This window comes from Aphelocoma coerulescens, chromosome 7 (assembly GCF_041296385.1).
Source record: "Aphelocoma coerulescens isolate FSJ_1873_10779 chromosome 7, UR_Acoe_1.0, whole genome shotgun sequence".
NCBI classification, from domain to species: Eukaryota; Metazoa; Chordata; class Aves; order Passeriformes; family Corvidae; genus Aphelocoma; species Aphelocoma coerulescens.
Window position 1 is genome coordinate 36,347,501 of NC_091021.1, and position 17,500 is coordinate 36,365,000.

Genomic DNA, 17,500 nt, shown 5'->3' on the forward strand with positions numbered 1-17,500 from the left:
GTTCTGAGGAAAGTCTGAGTGTTCCAGAGCTCAGAGGTGGAGGTGGAAGGGAGATGAGGATGGTTGGGATGACCAGAGGAAGCAGGCTGTCTGGGGCAGCATTAGGGTAAGGATGGAGATGCTGGTTTTTGCTACTGGGCTCAGATGTGTGTGACAGCCTCTCCAACACACTCCCTGCTATCATTATCTAGCCAAAATGTGATGGACCATAAAACCACATGGAAAGTGCAGCTCATAGCCCAGGACAGAGCAGCACCAACAAAAGGAAACAGCCTGAAATCTCCAGCTGAAATGATGCTTGTACGATGTGTATGACGATTAAAGATGAGATAGACACAAAAACTCCACTCATAAGGAGAAACTTCTGGTTATCATTGGGACACAGCCTTCCCTCCTCACCACTGACAAATCCCAAACAAGAGCCAGTCACGGAGTTATTTGCTCTCTTTCCTTGGGGAGGATCTGCCCCTGCAGAGCACATTTTTCTAAACTCTTAAGACGTAACTTCATTCCTTTAGAGTTTACCAAGCTTTAGCAGCACTGAAAAGTACAGATTTCCTAACTTCCTACTGGATATTTGCTGTGTGCTTCAAACCAGCAAGCTACTGAGAAACGGGTGTCTCAACTAAATGAATGGTTGCCGAATTATGAAACATGTTATCCACTTTTTCTGTTACCAATGACTGTAAACGTGGCATTTATAATAACTGGAGAGAGTAGAAACACAGTGCCAACAATTTATTAAAAAAAAAAAAACCCTCCTACCTAAGTTTTCAATAAAGTGTGTGCAACAGGTTTTATTGGTGCTTGTTAGCAATGACCTGCATATGTCATTTGTATGAGCATGGCCCTATCAGATCCATGGTGATGAGACACATTTCACCACGTTGCCCCTTCTATAGACTCTATTTATACACGAGGATGAATGAATTGACAAGACAAGAGGTGCGGCATATAGATTTGATATACTGGCATAAATTTAGGATGATCTACATTATTCATAAGTACTGAAGCCACAAATGAGATATGTAACAACATCCAAAATGAGTGTCAATAGAATCTGTTCCTGCAGCGCACCATCGTATATTCCTATCTGTCACATATTCCTTAGAAATTTCTCCTTCTAAGAAATCTGGTGTGCTCAGTCTGGAAAGCAACGTTGCCTTGGGATCTGTGATAAGGCTCGCCTGGAAGAACAGGCTTTCAGAAAACTGTCTAAAAAGGAAGTGGACAGAAAACACGAAGAATTTCCTGCTACCGAATTATTACCACTTTTTCCGACCCAGCTGTGTCTCAGTTGGGGACCCAAAAGTTATTTGGATCAGATCAACTTCTTGGTGTCTTAAAAATGGCAAAATCAAAACTAAACCAACTGATGTATCACCAGTCCAGCAGGCAACAGATATGACAGAACTGACAAATAAACTAATCCCCAGTCCATTTTTACAGAGTGATGAGGCCAAGGGATAAAAGCCTACACTTTGGAAAACACACAAGAGCTGAAACATCGGATATTTTGACACTCACTTGTCATTAATGTACATTTTCAAAAGGTTTAATTTATTGTAAGTGCACCCAGTGCAGGATTTGATTATTCTCTTTATTGCCATAATATCTCAGGCACAAAGCTGTGTGCCTGAATAAAATCTATTTATTTTCCAGACAGGTGAAACTGTTCACTGAGTTGTGGTTCTGCAGAAGCCAAGAAATGGAAGGACGGTCCAAAAGAGTGGTATAAAAATATTAAAGATTAATGACCACTTTCATGCCAGATACAAACCAGAAGCTCTCCACAGCAGTCCTTAACCTCACGTTTGAGAGGCAACTAAGTGTTTTCACCTGCTAAAATCTCAGTCTGGATTTCAGATGAGTGACCTTGACCTGAAAGATTTTGTTTTCTATCTGAACCATCCAGTCACTCACACCTATCTATTTAAATAAATACAGAAGTATTACTGAACCTCAAGTCATAAATAAGGTCTTGCTCTGCCAAGCAAAATAAAAAATGCTTACTGTCTTTAATAACTTTAATTTCACAATGTATCAATATTATTTAGTTTCACAACTAGGAAGATTTTAAGCACATTCTTGCCACTAAGATAAAAAAATACATAAATGAAAACTACTTCTGTAAGTATCTACTTTATGGTATCTTTTTGTAAAGAAAAAAAGGAAGGGTACCTGGAATTTCACTGAAAGTCTCTCCAAGGACGGACACATAGAAAGGCAGGTCTTGCTCTTTCAGCTTCATCAGGACTTTAAAGAAAGTTTCAGGATCTTTGTCATGTTCCCTTAAAACAAACAGAACTTAGCATCATTTACATTTACTTGTGAAATTGTGGGAGTTTTTTTATTTATCAGAATGATATGGCTCTTAAATTGTGCTTTTGGGGACTAAATGTATTCAAATAATTTCTCTCTTTGCTTATGGCTAAACATTTTCCTCAACACAGCACTTGGGATCAAAACTCAGTTTCATCAGATTCTTCTCTCTCTCTTCCCTGTCTTCAAACAATGTGTTTACTCTTCAAATTATCAACTCTTAAAGTGAGAAGGACTGAGCACCCACCTGAAGGCAAAATCCTGTTAAAAAATAGGTAGGAAATAAAGGTTTTGGGGTGTTTTTTTTTCCCCTGTCCAAAAAATATGTATATGACTTCCATTACAGTTCATCTTTTTTTTTTTTTTAGGAGAAACAGGTTAACAAAAAACTTATCCTAAACCTACAGAATTTCTCAAACTGGAATTTTACGAATCCATGCTATACTCATGAAAAGCTTCCAAACCATTCAGTGCTTCAGGTAAAGAAAAGAACAAACTCCCACAAGGCATTTTGTACCTTTAGATTTTTAAGGAGTTAACTGAAAATTAAGACAGAATATAAGAAACTTGTACTTATTTATAATTTCAGGTGAAGATAATACTAAAGTTTTGTATGGGTATGAGGTATGACACTCACTGACATGAAATGCAAGTTAGGCTATCTAAAAATAAACTAAACCTCCAATTTTCAAAAGGTATCACAAATGATCTAAAAGTCCCAAATTCCTTAAGTTTTATTAAAAATGGAATAATTTCCCCATTCTAAGGTGAATATTGTATCTTGCATTTAATTACTCTGCTTTAAATTATTGTATTCTAACAGATGTGCACCATATGCCTTTAAAATATTTTGGTTTTATTTATTATTTAGAAAATTCCACCGTTTTCCTTCCTGTATTAAGGGAAAAATCTATATCTCAGCTGTCCTGGTGTCTTTCTTCACAGAGTAATTTTGTAGAATGAAATCTGTACGTCTCTCACACAACTATATGAAAGATTAATAATTATATCATTCAGGAAATCTGAAACCAAATGACATCTGCAGCTCTACACGTGTTAATTTCTCATTCAGTCAATATTTTTGGTTTAGGGAATTAAAATAAATTAATCTTATAATTAATGTGACTTCCCTAGGCTGAGAAACCTCCAAGAATTGTGGAGTCTTCAGAATTAGTTGCATTTTCTTAAAATAAAGCCAGACAAGAATCACTTTAAGAAGCCCTCCATCCCCCCGAATTGTTTTGTTCCCAATAATAAGGAGGAATGCAACTGCATAAGCCTCGTAACTTGTTTCACATCTGTGAACCAGGAGTTTCCACGGCGACTCCAGTAACCAAAGTTGATGAGAGCACTGGTTTGCAGAGTGGATCCCAGATCCCAGATCTTTGCCTATTAGTTTGCTGCATCCTCACACTTAAAAGAGCCACCTGTTTCTGGTAGGTAACTTCTGTGCAGAAACTTTTGCCAGTATTTAGTTCCCTCCAAATGCCCAGCTCAAAGAGCCAACATGGGATTGCACGGATTCGGATTTGGCTGGAAGAGAACATCCCCATTATGAATGCTCGCAAGGAAAACGGCTACAATGCTGGGAGTTGGTGTAATCCATGACAGAATTTCCCCTGAGCCTCAGTTTCCCCTGGACAGGCTTTTGTGGGTGCTTTGTAAGTGATGCCACGAGCCCACCCTGGCTCAGCGCATCCCGACGGACCGGCGCATCCCTGCGCGCGGAGCCGGCAGACTCGACAGCCACGACGCTGACAGGGATCTTTCCAAGCTCTTCACAGCCCCGCTATCAGCTTCACAGTCACAAAAAGTCCTTCCAGCAAAGGATATGCTTTCCCTCTCGCTTTCCAGAAGAGACCAGGGGTCCCAGAGGCAGCCAAAAGTGGAGGATGCTGTTGGAGCCACATTGTCAAGGAGCTGGCAGGAGAACACGGAGCCTTACAGCTCGGCGAAGCCACATAAGCTGCACATATTTAGGAAAACTGATAGGAATTGGAAGTTGCAGCTTTGTTTAATAGGTGGGGAAGAACAGAAGGAAAATTTGGCACCCAGAAGGAATGCTGAAAGGGGAAACGTTTCCTCTGCACTGGAGCCTCTCTTGCGGGTTTTCTGCTGTAGGTGAACCTCCTTCCATCCCCCCGTATAAAATGTTTCCCTTTTAGGTGATACTCCCAGATTTTAGTGACATGTTTTGTCAACCTTGTAGCTTTTCTATTTGGGAGCTCATCTTAATTGATTTTTTCAGTTCCTGTGACTTCTCCACACCACAACCATTTTATTTTCAGTTAAGACCTCCAGAAACCTTCTGGCCCGTGCACCTAGAGACCGCAGTGTATTATTATTCTTGCAGGATACTAAAGGTATTAGCTGCTCCTGGTAGAAAGAAATAAATAGTAAAAGACCACCCCTTTGCTGCATCAAAAAGGAAAGAGCTCTGTTTCTTGGCTGACATGGAGAAAATCATATACAATCCAGTCTGCCTTACTCAGCAACAACTGCTAAACACACCAGATTGCCATAGCAGTGATCGTGGAAAAAGATGAACACAATATGGAATGTCTGTTCTGTAAAGATCTGCTCAAAATGATGTGCACTTTTGGCTGCATCTGTTGCATTTTTGAGCTTTATTAAACAGTATTAATTATATATACTCCATTTCCTGAAGAAGAACTGCAAAACAGTATAAAAGCCTGATATTAAAATGCAAACTTTTCTTTTAAGATATTATGTTTGGGGAAAAATCAAGCTAATGTGACTCCAGGGTCTGGCTTTGTTGTTTAGTTGAGATATTTGAAATGCTTTTGTATTTTCACTTGATTTGATATGCATCTGGTAAAGGAAAAATAAGAACTGGGCACGATATGAAGATGCTCTCAATTTCATCCTAAGAACATGAAAACATCAGAATGACCAAACTCCAGCTGAAATGCCACAAAACAGGCACAGATACCACACCTACACTCAGATTCGAGAGCTCTGCCTTGGAGACATTCAATCTCCATATTCAAATATTACACAGCTACATTTTTTTACCAAGGATTTTTTATTATTGAGTCTAACCCACATTTTTAGACAGACATCTGAAGTCTCTCTTAAGAACTGGCTGAGGTTTAGTGACCTGGGTAGGGGGATGTGGCCCAAGGTACATCCTGATTTAGCAACCTCCCTTTGTAACCTGATCTAAAACTTTGAGGAATGTCCCTGACTGGGAAATGGGAGCATGGTGGGAGCAGCAGCAGCACTGCTGAACCTCCATTATCTCTGCCTTAGATTTCCTGCTCATAAAATCGGTGTGACGATATTATTTTTTCACCACAGAAGGATGCTGTCAAGATTAATTGATGACTTGACATCCCACTTTCAGCCTAAATGATTTCAAAAAGCAACTTCATAGGACTACAATGATGCTCCTCCATACAATCAATGACAACATTCTCCAAAACACCCTCCTGCTCTTCAGGGGTTTTGGGAATTCAGCCTGAGCCCTCAAGCCTTACCCATTGCTGGGACTGGAGGCAGAGGACATGGAGACCACCTAAACAGGAGTTATCCTCACTCACATCCCTGACGAGTGATGTGAGACACATTATTAAAAAAAAAAAAAAAAAAAAAGAAATAGCAGAATTTGGCCCTTACATTATTCAATGAATATTCATCTCTTGAATTTGGGTGAAATTCAGTAGGAGACCCATATGGTCTTCTCTGACTTTAGTTTAATTTTTTAAGTATATGTAAGCTTATCCTACATGGTGATAATGGCAGTTATTTAGGATTTGGAGGAAGGCACATCTAGCAATGCAGTTAGAAAGTCGAAGAGTTGTGGAAAAGCAGCAGGACTTGCTCAAAGGGGGAAAATAAATGCAATCTATTAAAAGATATAGTAAAAAATATATTAAAACCTGGGGTTAATGCATTTATCAGTTACAAAATAGTGCAAAGGCAGGGGAGAAAGTTTTAATATTTGAGAAAATATTGCATAAAGGCCACGTAATGCTTGTGAAAGCCACAGCCCTGTGGTGGCATCTCTGTGAATGACAGACTCATTTAGGCTGGAAAGGATTTTGAAGACCATCAAGTTGCACCATTAAGGTGCTACACATTCTGAAAGGGTTACAAATAAGCCAAGCTAAAAGCAATATTAAAAGGGTTGATCTTAATCTTCTTAGGACACTTAGCATGGGAGATTTCCAGTGGGAGAGAATCCCAAATTGTGAGGCCATGTAGTAATATTTCACTTTGTACAGAGCCTTAAATTCAATCACACTGGCTGCATCCCCTTCTGCCTCCCCATTCCCCAAAATCACCTGCACGTCAGATGGGCAACGGTGGGAAATGGCACAAAATCCTCAGAAGTTGAAGCAGCACTTTATTTTATATTGTTTAAAATTTGTTAGGACATATAGCAAGAGGTAAAAGATGGATTTCTGCCTGTCTACAATGATTGCTAGAAAATAGCTGTTGAAATAAGCCACTGAAGAGTCACTCTATTGATGAAGCTGGGCAGCAATCCGGGAGATCAAGGACTGGTGAGCCAAGAGACATCCTGGGAGAAAAGAAGGGGACAGGGAAAAGGCATGGAAAAGGCATGGCTGGAGCAGAGCATGGGGAACGTGTGAGGGGCTGGGCAAGTCCATGAGCAAACAATCAGTAATTAAAAATAAAGGAAATGATGTTGCCAAGACACAGACCTTGATGCGGGTGACACTGAGTTTTGGGAAGTGAAAAAATGAGCGAGTTTGGCAGCAAACAGGACAGACACAACAGGCAAAGCAATTCAAAGGGGAGAAGAACCACAAGAAGAGAAAAAAATATAAAAAATATAAATATTTCTGGTGAAATCTAAAAAAAGTATGGCATATCCAAACCCAGGGAGGAAAAGGATAAATACAGGGTAAATAGAAGACCTACACACACCCTACAGCACTAAAACCAAGGCTCCACTTCGTCCAAACCTAATCTAAAGAACAATATCAGGGATTTTTTTCACTCCATTATACTATGCACTGTATTACACTTTGATATTTCACATTAAACTTTGAACTCAGAAAAATTTGAATACAGGTTTATTATAATCAAATAATGTTAGATTATTGTTTTGTGGCTACACTTCTACTTTATTTAACATTAAATAAAGTAGAAGTGTAGCCACAAAACATAAACCTGGACTTCAAAACGGAGAAGTGCAGAATTCTGGTCTTTTCCTGACTCTGATTTCCCAAAAGACAGCTCTGCCCAGGTTTCCCCATCTGCAAGATATGGTCTTAGAGGAGTTTTCATTTACAGAAATATGGTGAGAATCACAGTCAGTAAATACTTGAGGAGAACAATATTCTTCTTAAAGTAAGAGGACTCATGTTACAAGCCTATTCAATATATCAAATGAAATACATTCTAGTAATTATTTTTACAGAGGACAGAAGACTTTCCTAAATAAAATACATTTTCTATGTTCAGATTAGGAGGGGAAAAAAAAGGAGGACAAAAAAAATTAAAATTCTAATACCAAATTCTGGTAACAATGTTCATGATAACTGCAAAAGAGGAAATACTACTGCCAGGAAAGTGCAATTAGAAAAGAAACAGGGAAAAAAGATATAACTATGAAAATGCAAACATGAAGGAAAAGTTAATTGCTTTCCATTTATTAAATTTATCACAGTATTTTTCCATCTTTTTATATTTCCAGGATGAGGTTGAGGTAGACTGTAAATATGTAGTTAAATCCAGTGAGTTTTCTTTTTCAGCTGATCTGCTCTACAAAATATCTTTGCTGTAATTGTGCCGCTAAACATTGTCTGGCATCATCAGCATCAAAAGTTACCACAATATCTAATACCCCCTCAGTTCACAGAAAATGGAGTCAAGTAGAAGAAAATGTTTCTGTGTGAAGAAGGACCCTACAGAATAAATTTTAACTGGAAATTTGTAGGTCCTACAAGCAAAAAAGGGTCCTGATCCTTGCCTGTGCTTTCGGAACACCTCTGCAAGCCAAGGAATTAAAAAATGGCACTGGAGAGGCAAAAAGCAGCCAAATAGTACTGGCAAATACAGTGTTTTATTTTCTATTAGAGCCCATGACGTATTTACTGTGAGGAGTGTGTATTTTACCCTCTGATTTGTTCAAATTGCTGGCCTGAGAAAAATGGGTGGCATTTTGCTTTCGCTGGAAAAGCATTTTCTCCTATCTCCTGTTATCTACAAGAGATTCATAAAAAAGAAACAAGAAAGAACCTTGGGAGTTTATTGTTTAGATTCTTCTTCTCCCCTCACAACTCGTGAAGAAAAAACTCAAAATAAATTATTGCATGTCCCCTAACCAAAGAAACCTCAGGATCAGCATCAGTCATGGAGCCTCCTGCTTATTTCCTAAAGGGAGATTAAGCTCTGAAGACAAAGACCAGCATTTGGTCTCAGTTACCTTGGTGTAAAAATCAATGCACTTTCATTCCAGTGCCTTTCATTTCTTTTACTCCAGCTTGGCCAGCCTGGCTGTTCCCAAGTAGAGGATTCAGATAGAAAACAAAAACCATTTTATTTCAATTTGCAACAAAACCCTGTAACTGCTATCCCAAAGAGTTTATTAAAAAAAATAAAATAAAATTAACTTCCTTTAGTGTTCCAAAGGTAACATAAGAAAAGGTTTTTCTGTTGTTGGGATGACATAAAATATCTGAGTGACGCTGACAGCCCTGCTAACCATACACAACTTATCCTACTGCAATTCAACTATAAAATATTGTAAAAAAATCATGTCATGACAATCATAAGATGGTTATGAATATGGTAATAAGTGGATAACAGTCTACTCAAGTGGTTGCTTGAAAGAACAGAAAATGTATATAAATTTATATATAAATTACTACACAAAAACTGTATTACTACAGATTTTCCTGGGAATGGTGACCTCACCATACAAGACCCTGTGGCCCCTCTCTGATTTCCATGATGGATCCATTGCAACTACTTAAAACTCCACCAGATGCCCTGCTTGGGTCAAAAAGTGCATCCTGGTCTTTACTGAGTAATACCCCAAGAGGAATTAGCTCAGGTACCCAAGATAACTCATCCTTTTGGGATCTCCAAGGAAAAAACTTCCAATCAGGAACTTTCTTGGCACCAAGGCTTGAAACTCATTATTCAACAAGATTAAAGTAACTCCAAATCTCACTGCTTTCAGAATGAGGAATCAACTCATTGCATTGAATCAGGTTTTGCACAAAGCTGAGAAAAAGCAGAGATTAGAGGACACAGGGAGGGGGGAAGAAAAGCATGAAAATATGGAAAATAGGAGAGCAGGGAGGAGAACAAGGGAAAGAGAAGAGGGTTGAACAGTTGCAGGGCAGTAAGAAGAGGAAACTAATTAAAAAGAGCTTTGAAGAAAGAAACATAACCCTCCTATTACTGGCGAAAAAAAGGAGGAATATTAGATCACTTGCTTATGAAATACTTGATTTTTGTCTCTTGAAGGTTATTCCCATACTTTGGTCCAGGGTGCTGTGACTTACAAAGGGGGCTGGTGGCACCATCTGCTAAGCTTGCCCAGGACTTTGTATTACAAAACCTCTTTTGTCCTGGCCTATGATGTTTCCCCAAACTGAGGCTTATCTTGGACTATAATCTTCTAGCAGAATCCTGTCCAAAGTTTTCCAGAACATATGAAGAAGAAGATGAAAAAAAAAAAAGCACAACACAAAACTACCTACTAAAACTGCAAACTGTATCTTGGATATGTTGCAGAACGCTCCTTGCAGAGACAGCGAGTGAAGTGATGGAGACAAGGAACTAGAGAAGAGTGAGATGAAAATTTGCTGCACAAGACTATGTGTGAGGAGATGCCCAGGGAACTGAGCCTGGCTAAGAGAGAAGGATGAGGTTTGAAAGGCCAAAACAGAATTAGGAGTAGAAAAGGGTTGCTTTGAGACCCATAGGTGGAAAAGCCTTGAGAGGACTCCTCAACCCCATTGTTCACATGTGCTTCTGCTCAAAGACTTGGGTTTCACAACTATACAGGAGGAAAAAAAAAAAAAAAAACACCATAAAAATGAATTTCCTGTCCTGAGAAAAGGGAGAACCAAACTTACTGGAGCTGTTAGGCCAAACTGTGATGCATCTGTTCCAAACTTAAACATTCTTCAGCTGTCCAGGTGATGCACTTGTAGCCTTACTCAAAATCATTAACTCAAAATCAGTTTTCCAACCATGGTGAAAGCCTTTATTGTAACAGGCTCCAGAGGGTGGCACTGAAGTGGCCAAAGCATCTGGATAGCACAGAGGGAATCACAGCACCACAGAATCATGGAATGGTTTGGGTGGGAAGGGACTTTAGAATTCATCTCGTCCCAACACCCCTGCCATGGGCAGGGACATCTCCCACAAGACAATGTTGCTTCAAGCCCTGTCCAACCGGGCTTTGAAGGAAAGTTTCTGGGTGCAGGGTTTCAGGCTGAGTATTATTTAAAATTTTAATTATATTTAAGAAAACAGGTGCATCAGAGTGTAAAACCATCCCATGCAGCTGAATACCACTCGTGGGGCTTGTATTTTGCTTTTGTTTCAGTGAACAGTGCTCCTACAATGGATCACTACATGCAGCCCAGGTAAGTTGCTGCTTCAACCTTGACTTCACAGGAATGGAGAAAGGTTTTACACCAAACTGGTCTAAATGCAATAAGAAGCAGAATTGGGCCACAGAGCTTAAATACAGAAAAGAAAGTAGAGTGCTTAGTAGAAGTGAGAGAACCAAGTGTATTTGGGGAAGCAGTGAGTAAAAAAATAAATTTCATTTTAATACGATTTTTTTTCAGCCTATTAAGTTCTCCAGTATCAGAATGAAGCCTGCTAAAAGTTAGTAAATAAAGGCTTTCAGGAGAGCTTTATTAAATCACTTATGACTTATCAAGTTAAAACTCCCACTCAGATATCTTAATAAAACTTTCAGAGAATATATTTAATTTTCCTGGAAATCAGAAGCCAATTACTAACTACAGGAGTTACTGTTGGCTACGCCACTGATCAGCTTCCTGTAAATAGAATATTTGCCAACAACTTGAATTAGTTCTCTAAAGTTTCGGTTTCTGAAGGTCAAATAACTATGTAACTGCTTAATAAAGAAGCAAAGAAGTACCTCTAAATATCTCCAAGCTCTGATGGGCTTATATTCTGCTCCTTAGGTGAGGTATTAGCAAAGCTTATTTATTTTCATTTCCAAGGCTTTTATTTGCTCATTCCCTTGTGGTAAAGCTGATTTCCATGATGATTCCCTTCTTAATTTTAATACCCTTTTTACTCATCATATAGACATAAGAATTTTCCATAAAATAATGAAACCCTTCCAAAGGAAATGAAGACAACTAGGAGAGGAAAGTAAACTACAGCTTACTTCTTTTTTTTTCCTTTCCCAATTAATTGATCCACTGTCATATGCATATATGAAAGATTTTTTTTTTTTTTTAATGAAAGGAAAATAAGGTTAATTAACATAAAACCCCTCACTCCTTGAGATGTTGAATTTTGTATTTTATCCATGCTGCCTTAAGTGCCTTGATTTCCCAGTAATGACCTAGTTCTCCTAATGAGTAACATTAACCCCTGGCTGTAGCTGTCCAGGACTTAATTGTCAACTGGAGCTGAAATAGGAGAGTTTGCCGATCAGCAGGTATGTGGTATATTAACTCATGTCATTTCAGACCCTAATAAATAAATCTGTTGCTAAGGCAACAGGAGCATCAGCTGTATCACTTTTTTCTTCCCCCCCTCCCTTTTTAAAGGAAGCTGCCTTTCACACTGAGCTTTTAAAAAAAGGAAATTAACTACATGTAACCATAATTAGAAGAAACATCGTTTCTCATCTCAGAAACATATCTACATTAATGAAAAAAGGCATTCAAAAAGAGGGCTGCTTTCTACTGTGACCAGGGTAACTGAAATTATTTCCCTCGACTGAGGGAATGCGATTTGAAGGATACATTTGAGTGGGAAGAGATCACAAAATATCTCAGCTTTGTATTTCTGAGACAGTTCCCCTCTCCTTTCGTACACTGCTGATGCCAACGGAGTGAGCATTGCTTCGACAATTAATCAGGAGCCCAGGCAATTGAAACCAGGGGAGAAAAAACACCACTCAAACCCAAACACCTTCACTGCCCTCTGTGGATCTTTCTGTAAGATTGGCAAACATGCGATTTCTTGGAAAGCTAAAAGATCAGAGAATCACAGAATCCTTTAGGTCAGAAAAGCCCCCAAAAGCCATTGAGCCCAACTGTTCCCCCAGCACTGTCAAAGCCACCACTAACCCATGTCCTCCAGGGCCACACCCACACAGCTTTTAAATCCCTCCAGGGATGGGGACTCCACCACTGCCCTGGGCAGCTGTGCCAGAGCTTGACAGCCCTTTGGGTGAGGATTTTTTTCCTAATATCCAACCTAAACCTCCCTGGGACAACTTGGGGCCGTTTCCTCTTGTGGTGTCTCAGTGCCTCACAGGTGAATATCACAGCTCTCACTTAGTTCCTGCCATTCTATCTCACATGAAGTGTTTGTCTTAAAATTTTCAAAACTGTAGTTTTTTGTTTAGTTTGTAAGTACAAGATGGTATTTCTGAGTCTCCAGTTACCCACACCTCAACCAGAGAGCAGGTAGGAAGGAAACTTAAGAGATGCTCAGAAGCCCAGTCATCACTCTTGGAACACTTGAGGCTCTGCCTTTACTATAAACACAACAAACTACTCAAAATTCTATCTGGCTTCTCAGCTGAAGAATGCAAAGGATCTTTTTTTGCCATTATCAAAATTAGAGTTGTTTTCTCCTCTGGACTATAAGCTGCCTATAGCCCTTTGAGAAAACATATTGTAAGAATGAGGAAAAAATTGATGCTGAGATTTCCACTATAGCAGAACTTTCACACCTTCAGCGCATGCTGGACTTTTTTACAAGCTCTTAAAAACAGTGATCAAGGAATAACACATCTTCCACTGGAAGGGCTCAGTGCCCCAAATTCCCCTGCTGCAGGAAGACATTTCAAGATTAGACAGCACTGAATGAACAGCCCGAGAATGGGCACTTCCAAACTGCCTTTCCATTTAAGGCTGAACTTCTGAGATTATTTCATTAACTTTTTTGTTTATTTGTTTGAGTCCCTATCCCTGGAGGGATTTAAAAGCCATGTGGATCTGGCACTTGGGGACATGGCTTAGTGGTGGGCTTTGCAGTGCTGGGGGAATGGTTGGACTTGATGATCCTCATGAGGTCTTTTCCAACCTAAATCACTCAGTAACTCTAAAGAAGCAGTATCTGCTCCCAAACTTAACTCCAGCTTGCATGAATGTGAAGTTAGACTGTTTTCAAGAGTGCAAAAAGGAAGGGTGCCAGCTTCTACATGAATGTGTCCACATGTTCAGGGCAAAGATTCATCCACCACATGCCATCAGCATCACTGCTCTGGTGAGTGCCGTTTCTTAGGCACTACTCAAAAGTTCCCATTTTGAACTCGTTATTTTACATTCTATGAGCTTTTTATCCTACCTGGTACCTTCTAGTTAGCACTGTACAAACACTTGTATTTTAAGCCTTTGTCTTCAGTCTGCCTTATTTATTCACTGCATCTACTTGTTCTCTGCAGGCTGTTCACAACATTGAGGATGCCTGTTGAGCCTAATGGCATTTCTGGGTACTCAAAGGTGATTTCTAGATGGATTTCTGTCCTGTTTTGCTGTCTTGCCATACCTGCATCTTGATGGGACAAGCTTTGGTCCAAAATATTCAACACTGTGAGGAAAATACGGGTCACTGTATTCTCAAGTGCCTCCATAGGAAATAGTTTTCAATCGTGAGTTCAAACAGTGACTACAGATCTTGTATTGTGCTGCCAAGAGGAACAAGTTACAATTCAATACTTGTTTTTAATGTATATACAAAAAATATGCTATATATTAATTATCAACTATAATTGTTCCGGTTTGGCCAAATTTAGAAATACATCCTCTGAGAGAAGGCAGGCTACAACCACCCCTCCCCCACCAGGTTCGGGAAAAAATAAATTTTCCTTGGAGGAAAGTGAAAGAGATTAAAACTATTTATTTAACAAACACACAGGAAAAGGATAATAATGCTAAATGATAAAACCTCCCGCTCTGTTGAGAGAAACCTGGAGGAAAATTCAGAGTCCTTCTGTAGATCTCTCTCTGTCCCCCTCCTGGGAGCTGGGACAGGGTGGTAGGCTCACTTCCAGGGCCAAGGCCTTGGAGGAAAGTCCTCCCAATGTATTCTGATGTTGAAACTGTCCAGCAAAGAGAAAAGGAAAAAAACAAAAGTCCCAGGAAAACAAAAGTTCAACTCTCTGGAGGAAAAGGAGCTGGGAAAAAAAAAAACCTGCCGAAAGCTGGCTGGAAAGAAAAGCAAGCCAGTGCTTCCCTTCCCTCTCGCTCCACTGCCACAGCTGAGAAAAAGTCCCTATCTCTGTGTGACCTTGAACAAGCTGCAAAATGCTTTGAAAAAGTTTTGCTCAGTTTTGTCCTCCCCCCTCTCAGGCTCAGTTTAGAGGCATAGAAAGGCACAAAAATTAATTTCTGGGCATAGGGCCGTGATATGGGATACACATCATAAAGTCACCCCAAGACAATAATAAATATTATATATATATAAAATAAATACAAAATACTTTTAAAAATCCCTTTCCAGGCTTCTCTCTCTTGCAGCTTGCAGAGGACTTGTGCTCAGCTCACTGATGAAGAGCTGCCCCATCACAGAAGGCACAACACTTCTTGTCCCCATCTGGGACAAGCCCTTTCCAAGCACGTCCTGCTGAGTGAAGTGGACCAGAGCCTCATGTTGGGCAGCCACAAGTTGGTACAGCACAACCTGTCCTCCATGCACTCATTTCTTCATGATACTCTACATTAAAACCAGATAACTGGGCACAGGACTATCTCTGAACACACCGGTTTCCCTTAGACCAGAAATCTTTAGATAATTTTTACAATCTAGATACGTTTTGTTTTTTTCTTCCTTCTGAATTTACTCATCATGATTTCCACCACTGTTCCTCCTGTTCCCATTATCTCCTGCCCCATATCCTTCCCCACGCTCTTGTCACACACTGGTAGGTTTGTTATAAGATAATGGCCTTATCTGATCTTCCATGTGAATTAACAGCAGCTATTTGTTTGCATGTGCGTGTAAATTCTTGCAGATTCCCCATGTGATCTTTTATCACACCCATGCAATTAGGGCAAGAAGAATTGATTTCTGTCAACTTTCTCTTACCAAATCTTTAACTGCTTAGATGATACAGAACACACAGGGAAAAAGAAAAAGCATAAGGTTTGGGTGAACGAGAGGGAAGAATGGATGTATAAATGCTGGTGGGGGGGTTTTGGGGGAGAGACAAGGATCATGCCACACTGGTCACTGTCATCTTCCTAATGACACTCATCCTTCACCAAATATCACAGAATTAGAGAATGGTTGGGATTGGAAGGGACCTTAAAAACCATCTAGTTCCAAGACCCTCCTGCCATGGGCAGGGACACCTTCCATCATCCCAGGTTGCTCCAAGCCCCATCCAACCTGGCCTTGCACAATTCCCGGGATGGGGCAGCCACAACTTCTCTGGGCACCCTGTGCCAGGGCCTCAGCACCCTCACAGGGAACAATTTATCCCCAACATCCCATCTATCCCTGCCCTCTGACAGTGGGAAGCCATTCCCCTCTGTCCTGCCACTCCATCCCCTAGCCCAAAGTCCCTCTCCAGCTCTCTTGAAGCCCTGCTGGGTACTGGAAAGGCTCTAAGGTCTCCCTGAAGCCTTCTCTTCCTCAGGTAGAACAATCCCAATTCTCTCAGCTCTTCCTCATAGGAGACATGCTCAATCCCCCTAAGCATCCTCATGGTCTCCTCTGGACTTGCTCCAACAGGTCCAGTGTAGTTGGACATGATGATTCATGGTGGGAATCAGAGATCTTAGAAATATCTTCCAACCTAAAGTATTCTATGATTCTAAATAGACATTTTATGACACTGCAATGGAAACCTGTGGGACACCACAAAGTCCTGATCAAATGTGGGAAGCTTGTCCATTGATCATCAGAATTCTGCCCTCTGTTTCCAACAAAGCCCATTTACACAAAGGGAAGGCAAATTCCTTGGCACAGCCCTTGCAGCTTGGAAACCATCGTTGCCTTTTATCCACACCCTTGGCCATAACTCATTCCTGTTAGCAGGGCCTTGCTATAGATGTTTAGAAGAAAACATTAAAGGCCTGGTGAAGAAGGAGAAAACAAATTACTCTGTGGAGAACCTTGTGACTCTGCTAAAATACTATCAGTTATTTATCTGCTGTGGTAGATAAGATTGCTGTGCAATCCTTGTCAGGCTCAGGCTCAAGTGGGATGGAGAGAAGAGGCAGGGGTGCATCAGAGCACCTCTCCTCATGAAGAGACATTTTAACACCACTTCAAAGTGAGAACATGTCTGCTAAAGAATGGCACCTTGGATTTGGACATGGTTCCAAGCAGGCAGTGGAAGAAGTGTTGGGGCTAACGCTGTATTCCAGGGTGCTGGCGGTCCCTGGGACTCACCAGCACAATGAGATCACCATCACTTCGTTTAGAGAGGCTTTCTCTAACAGCAGCATGGCTTCACAAAGGTTATTTTTTATAGTTTAGCCAAAGGGTTTTTGTGTTAGGTGAAGGGGGAACACAGGAACGTTAAAAAAAAGAAGTCTTCCTTTCCTACATTTTTTTTCCTCCCCAGAATGAAAACCACATGTAAATCATCACGGTAGACAATGGTCATTAAGTGTTATTGTATAGGACAATATCTGCGAGCGCTTCGTGCTGGAAGACAAGCAGGATCCCACTGCCAATGTCTGACACACAAAAACCCCCTCACACATTACGACACTCGGCTAAAATTAGTGCTCCTTACGGAGAGCCTCGCGCTAGGCCCAAGAAGGGGATGCTTTTAACTGCTGATGCCTGAATAAGGCATGCAATGCCTTTGCCTCTAAAAAGGCAAAGAGTGCTTATTTTTGGCTACTCTGCTTGGCAAAGGGGCTGCTCCAGCCCCTTGTTTTCACCTGTGCCTGGGCAATGGGCTGAGGATGCTCGTCTGTTCAGTAAATGCTAGCCCAGTGTCTTAATTTTCTAATTCATATTCATTAATTAAAAATAAACCCTTTTG

The 17,500-nt window shown here is 40.4% G+C and overlaps 1 protein-coding gene across 11 annotated transcripts in view; it reads right to left on the minus strand.

The window, feature by feature from the left end:
* GTDC1 (glycosyltransferase like domain containing 1) overlaps positions 1–17,500 on the minus strand; it is a 198,123-nt gene that overhangs the window by 40,970 nt on the left and 139,653 nt on the right. For all 11 annotated transcript variants that reach the window (XR_011152049.1, XM_069021295.1, XM_069021294.1 and 8 more), the window contains one exon: positions 2,182–2,291. Coding sequence is in view for 10 of the 11 variants with exons in the window: in XM_069021295.1 (XP_068877396.1) it covers positions 2,182–2,291 (110 nt within the window). In the remaining variant the exon portion in view is untranslated. The remainder of the gene's footprint in view (positions 1–2,181; positions 2,292–17,500) is intronic.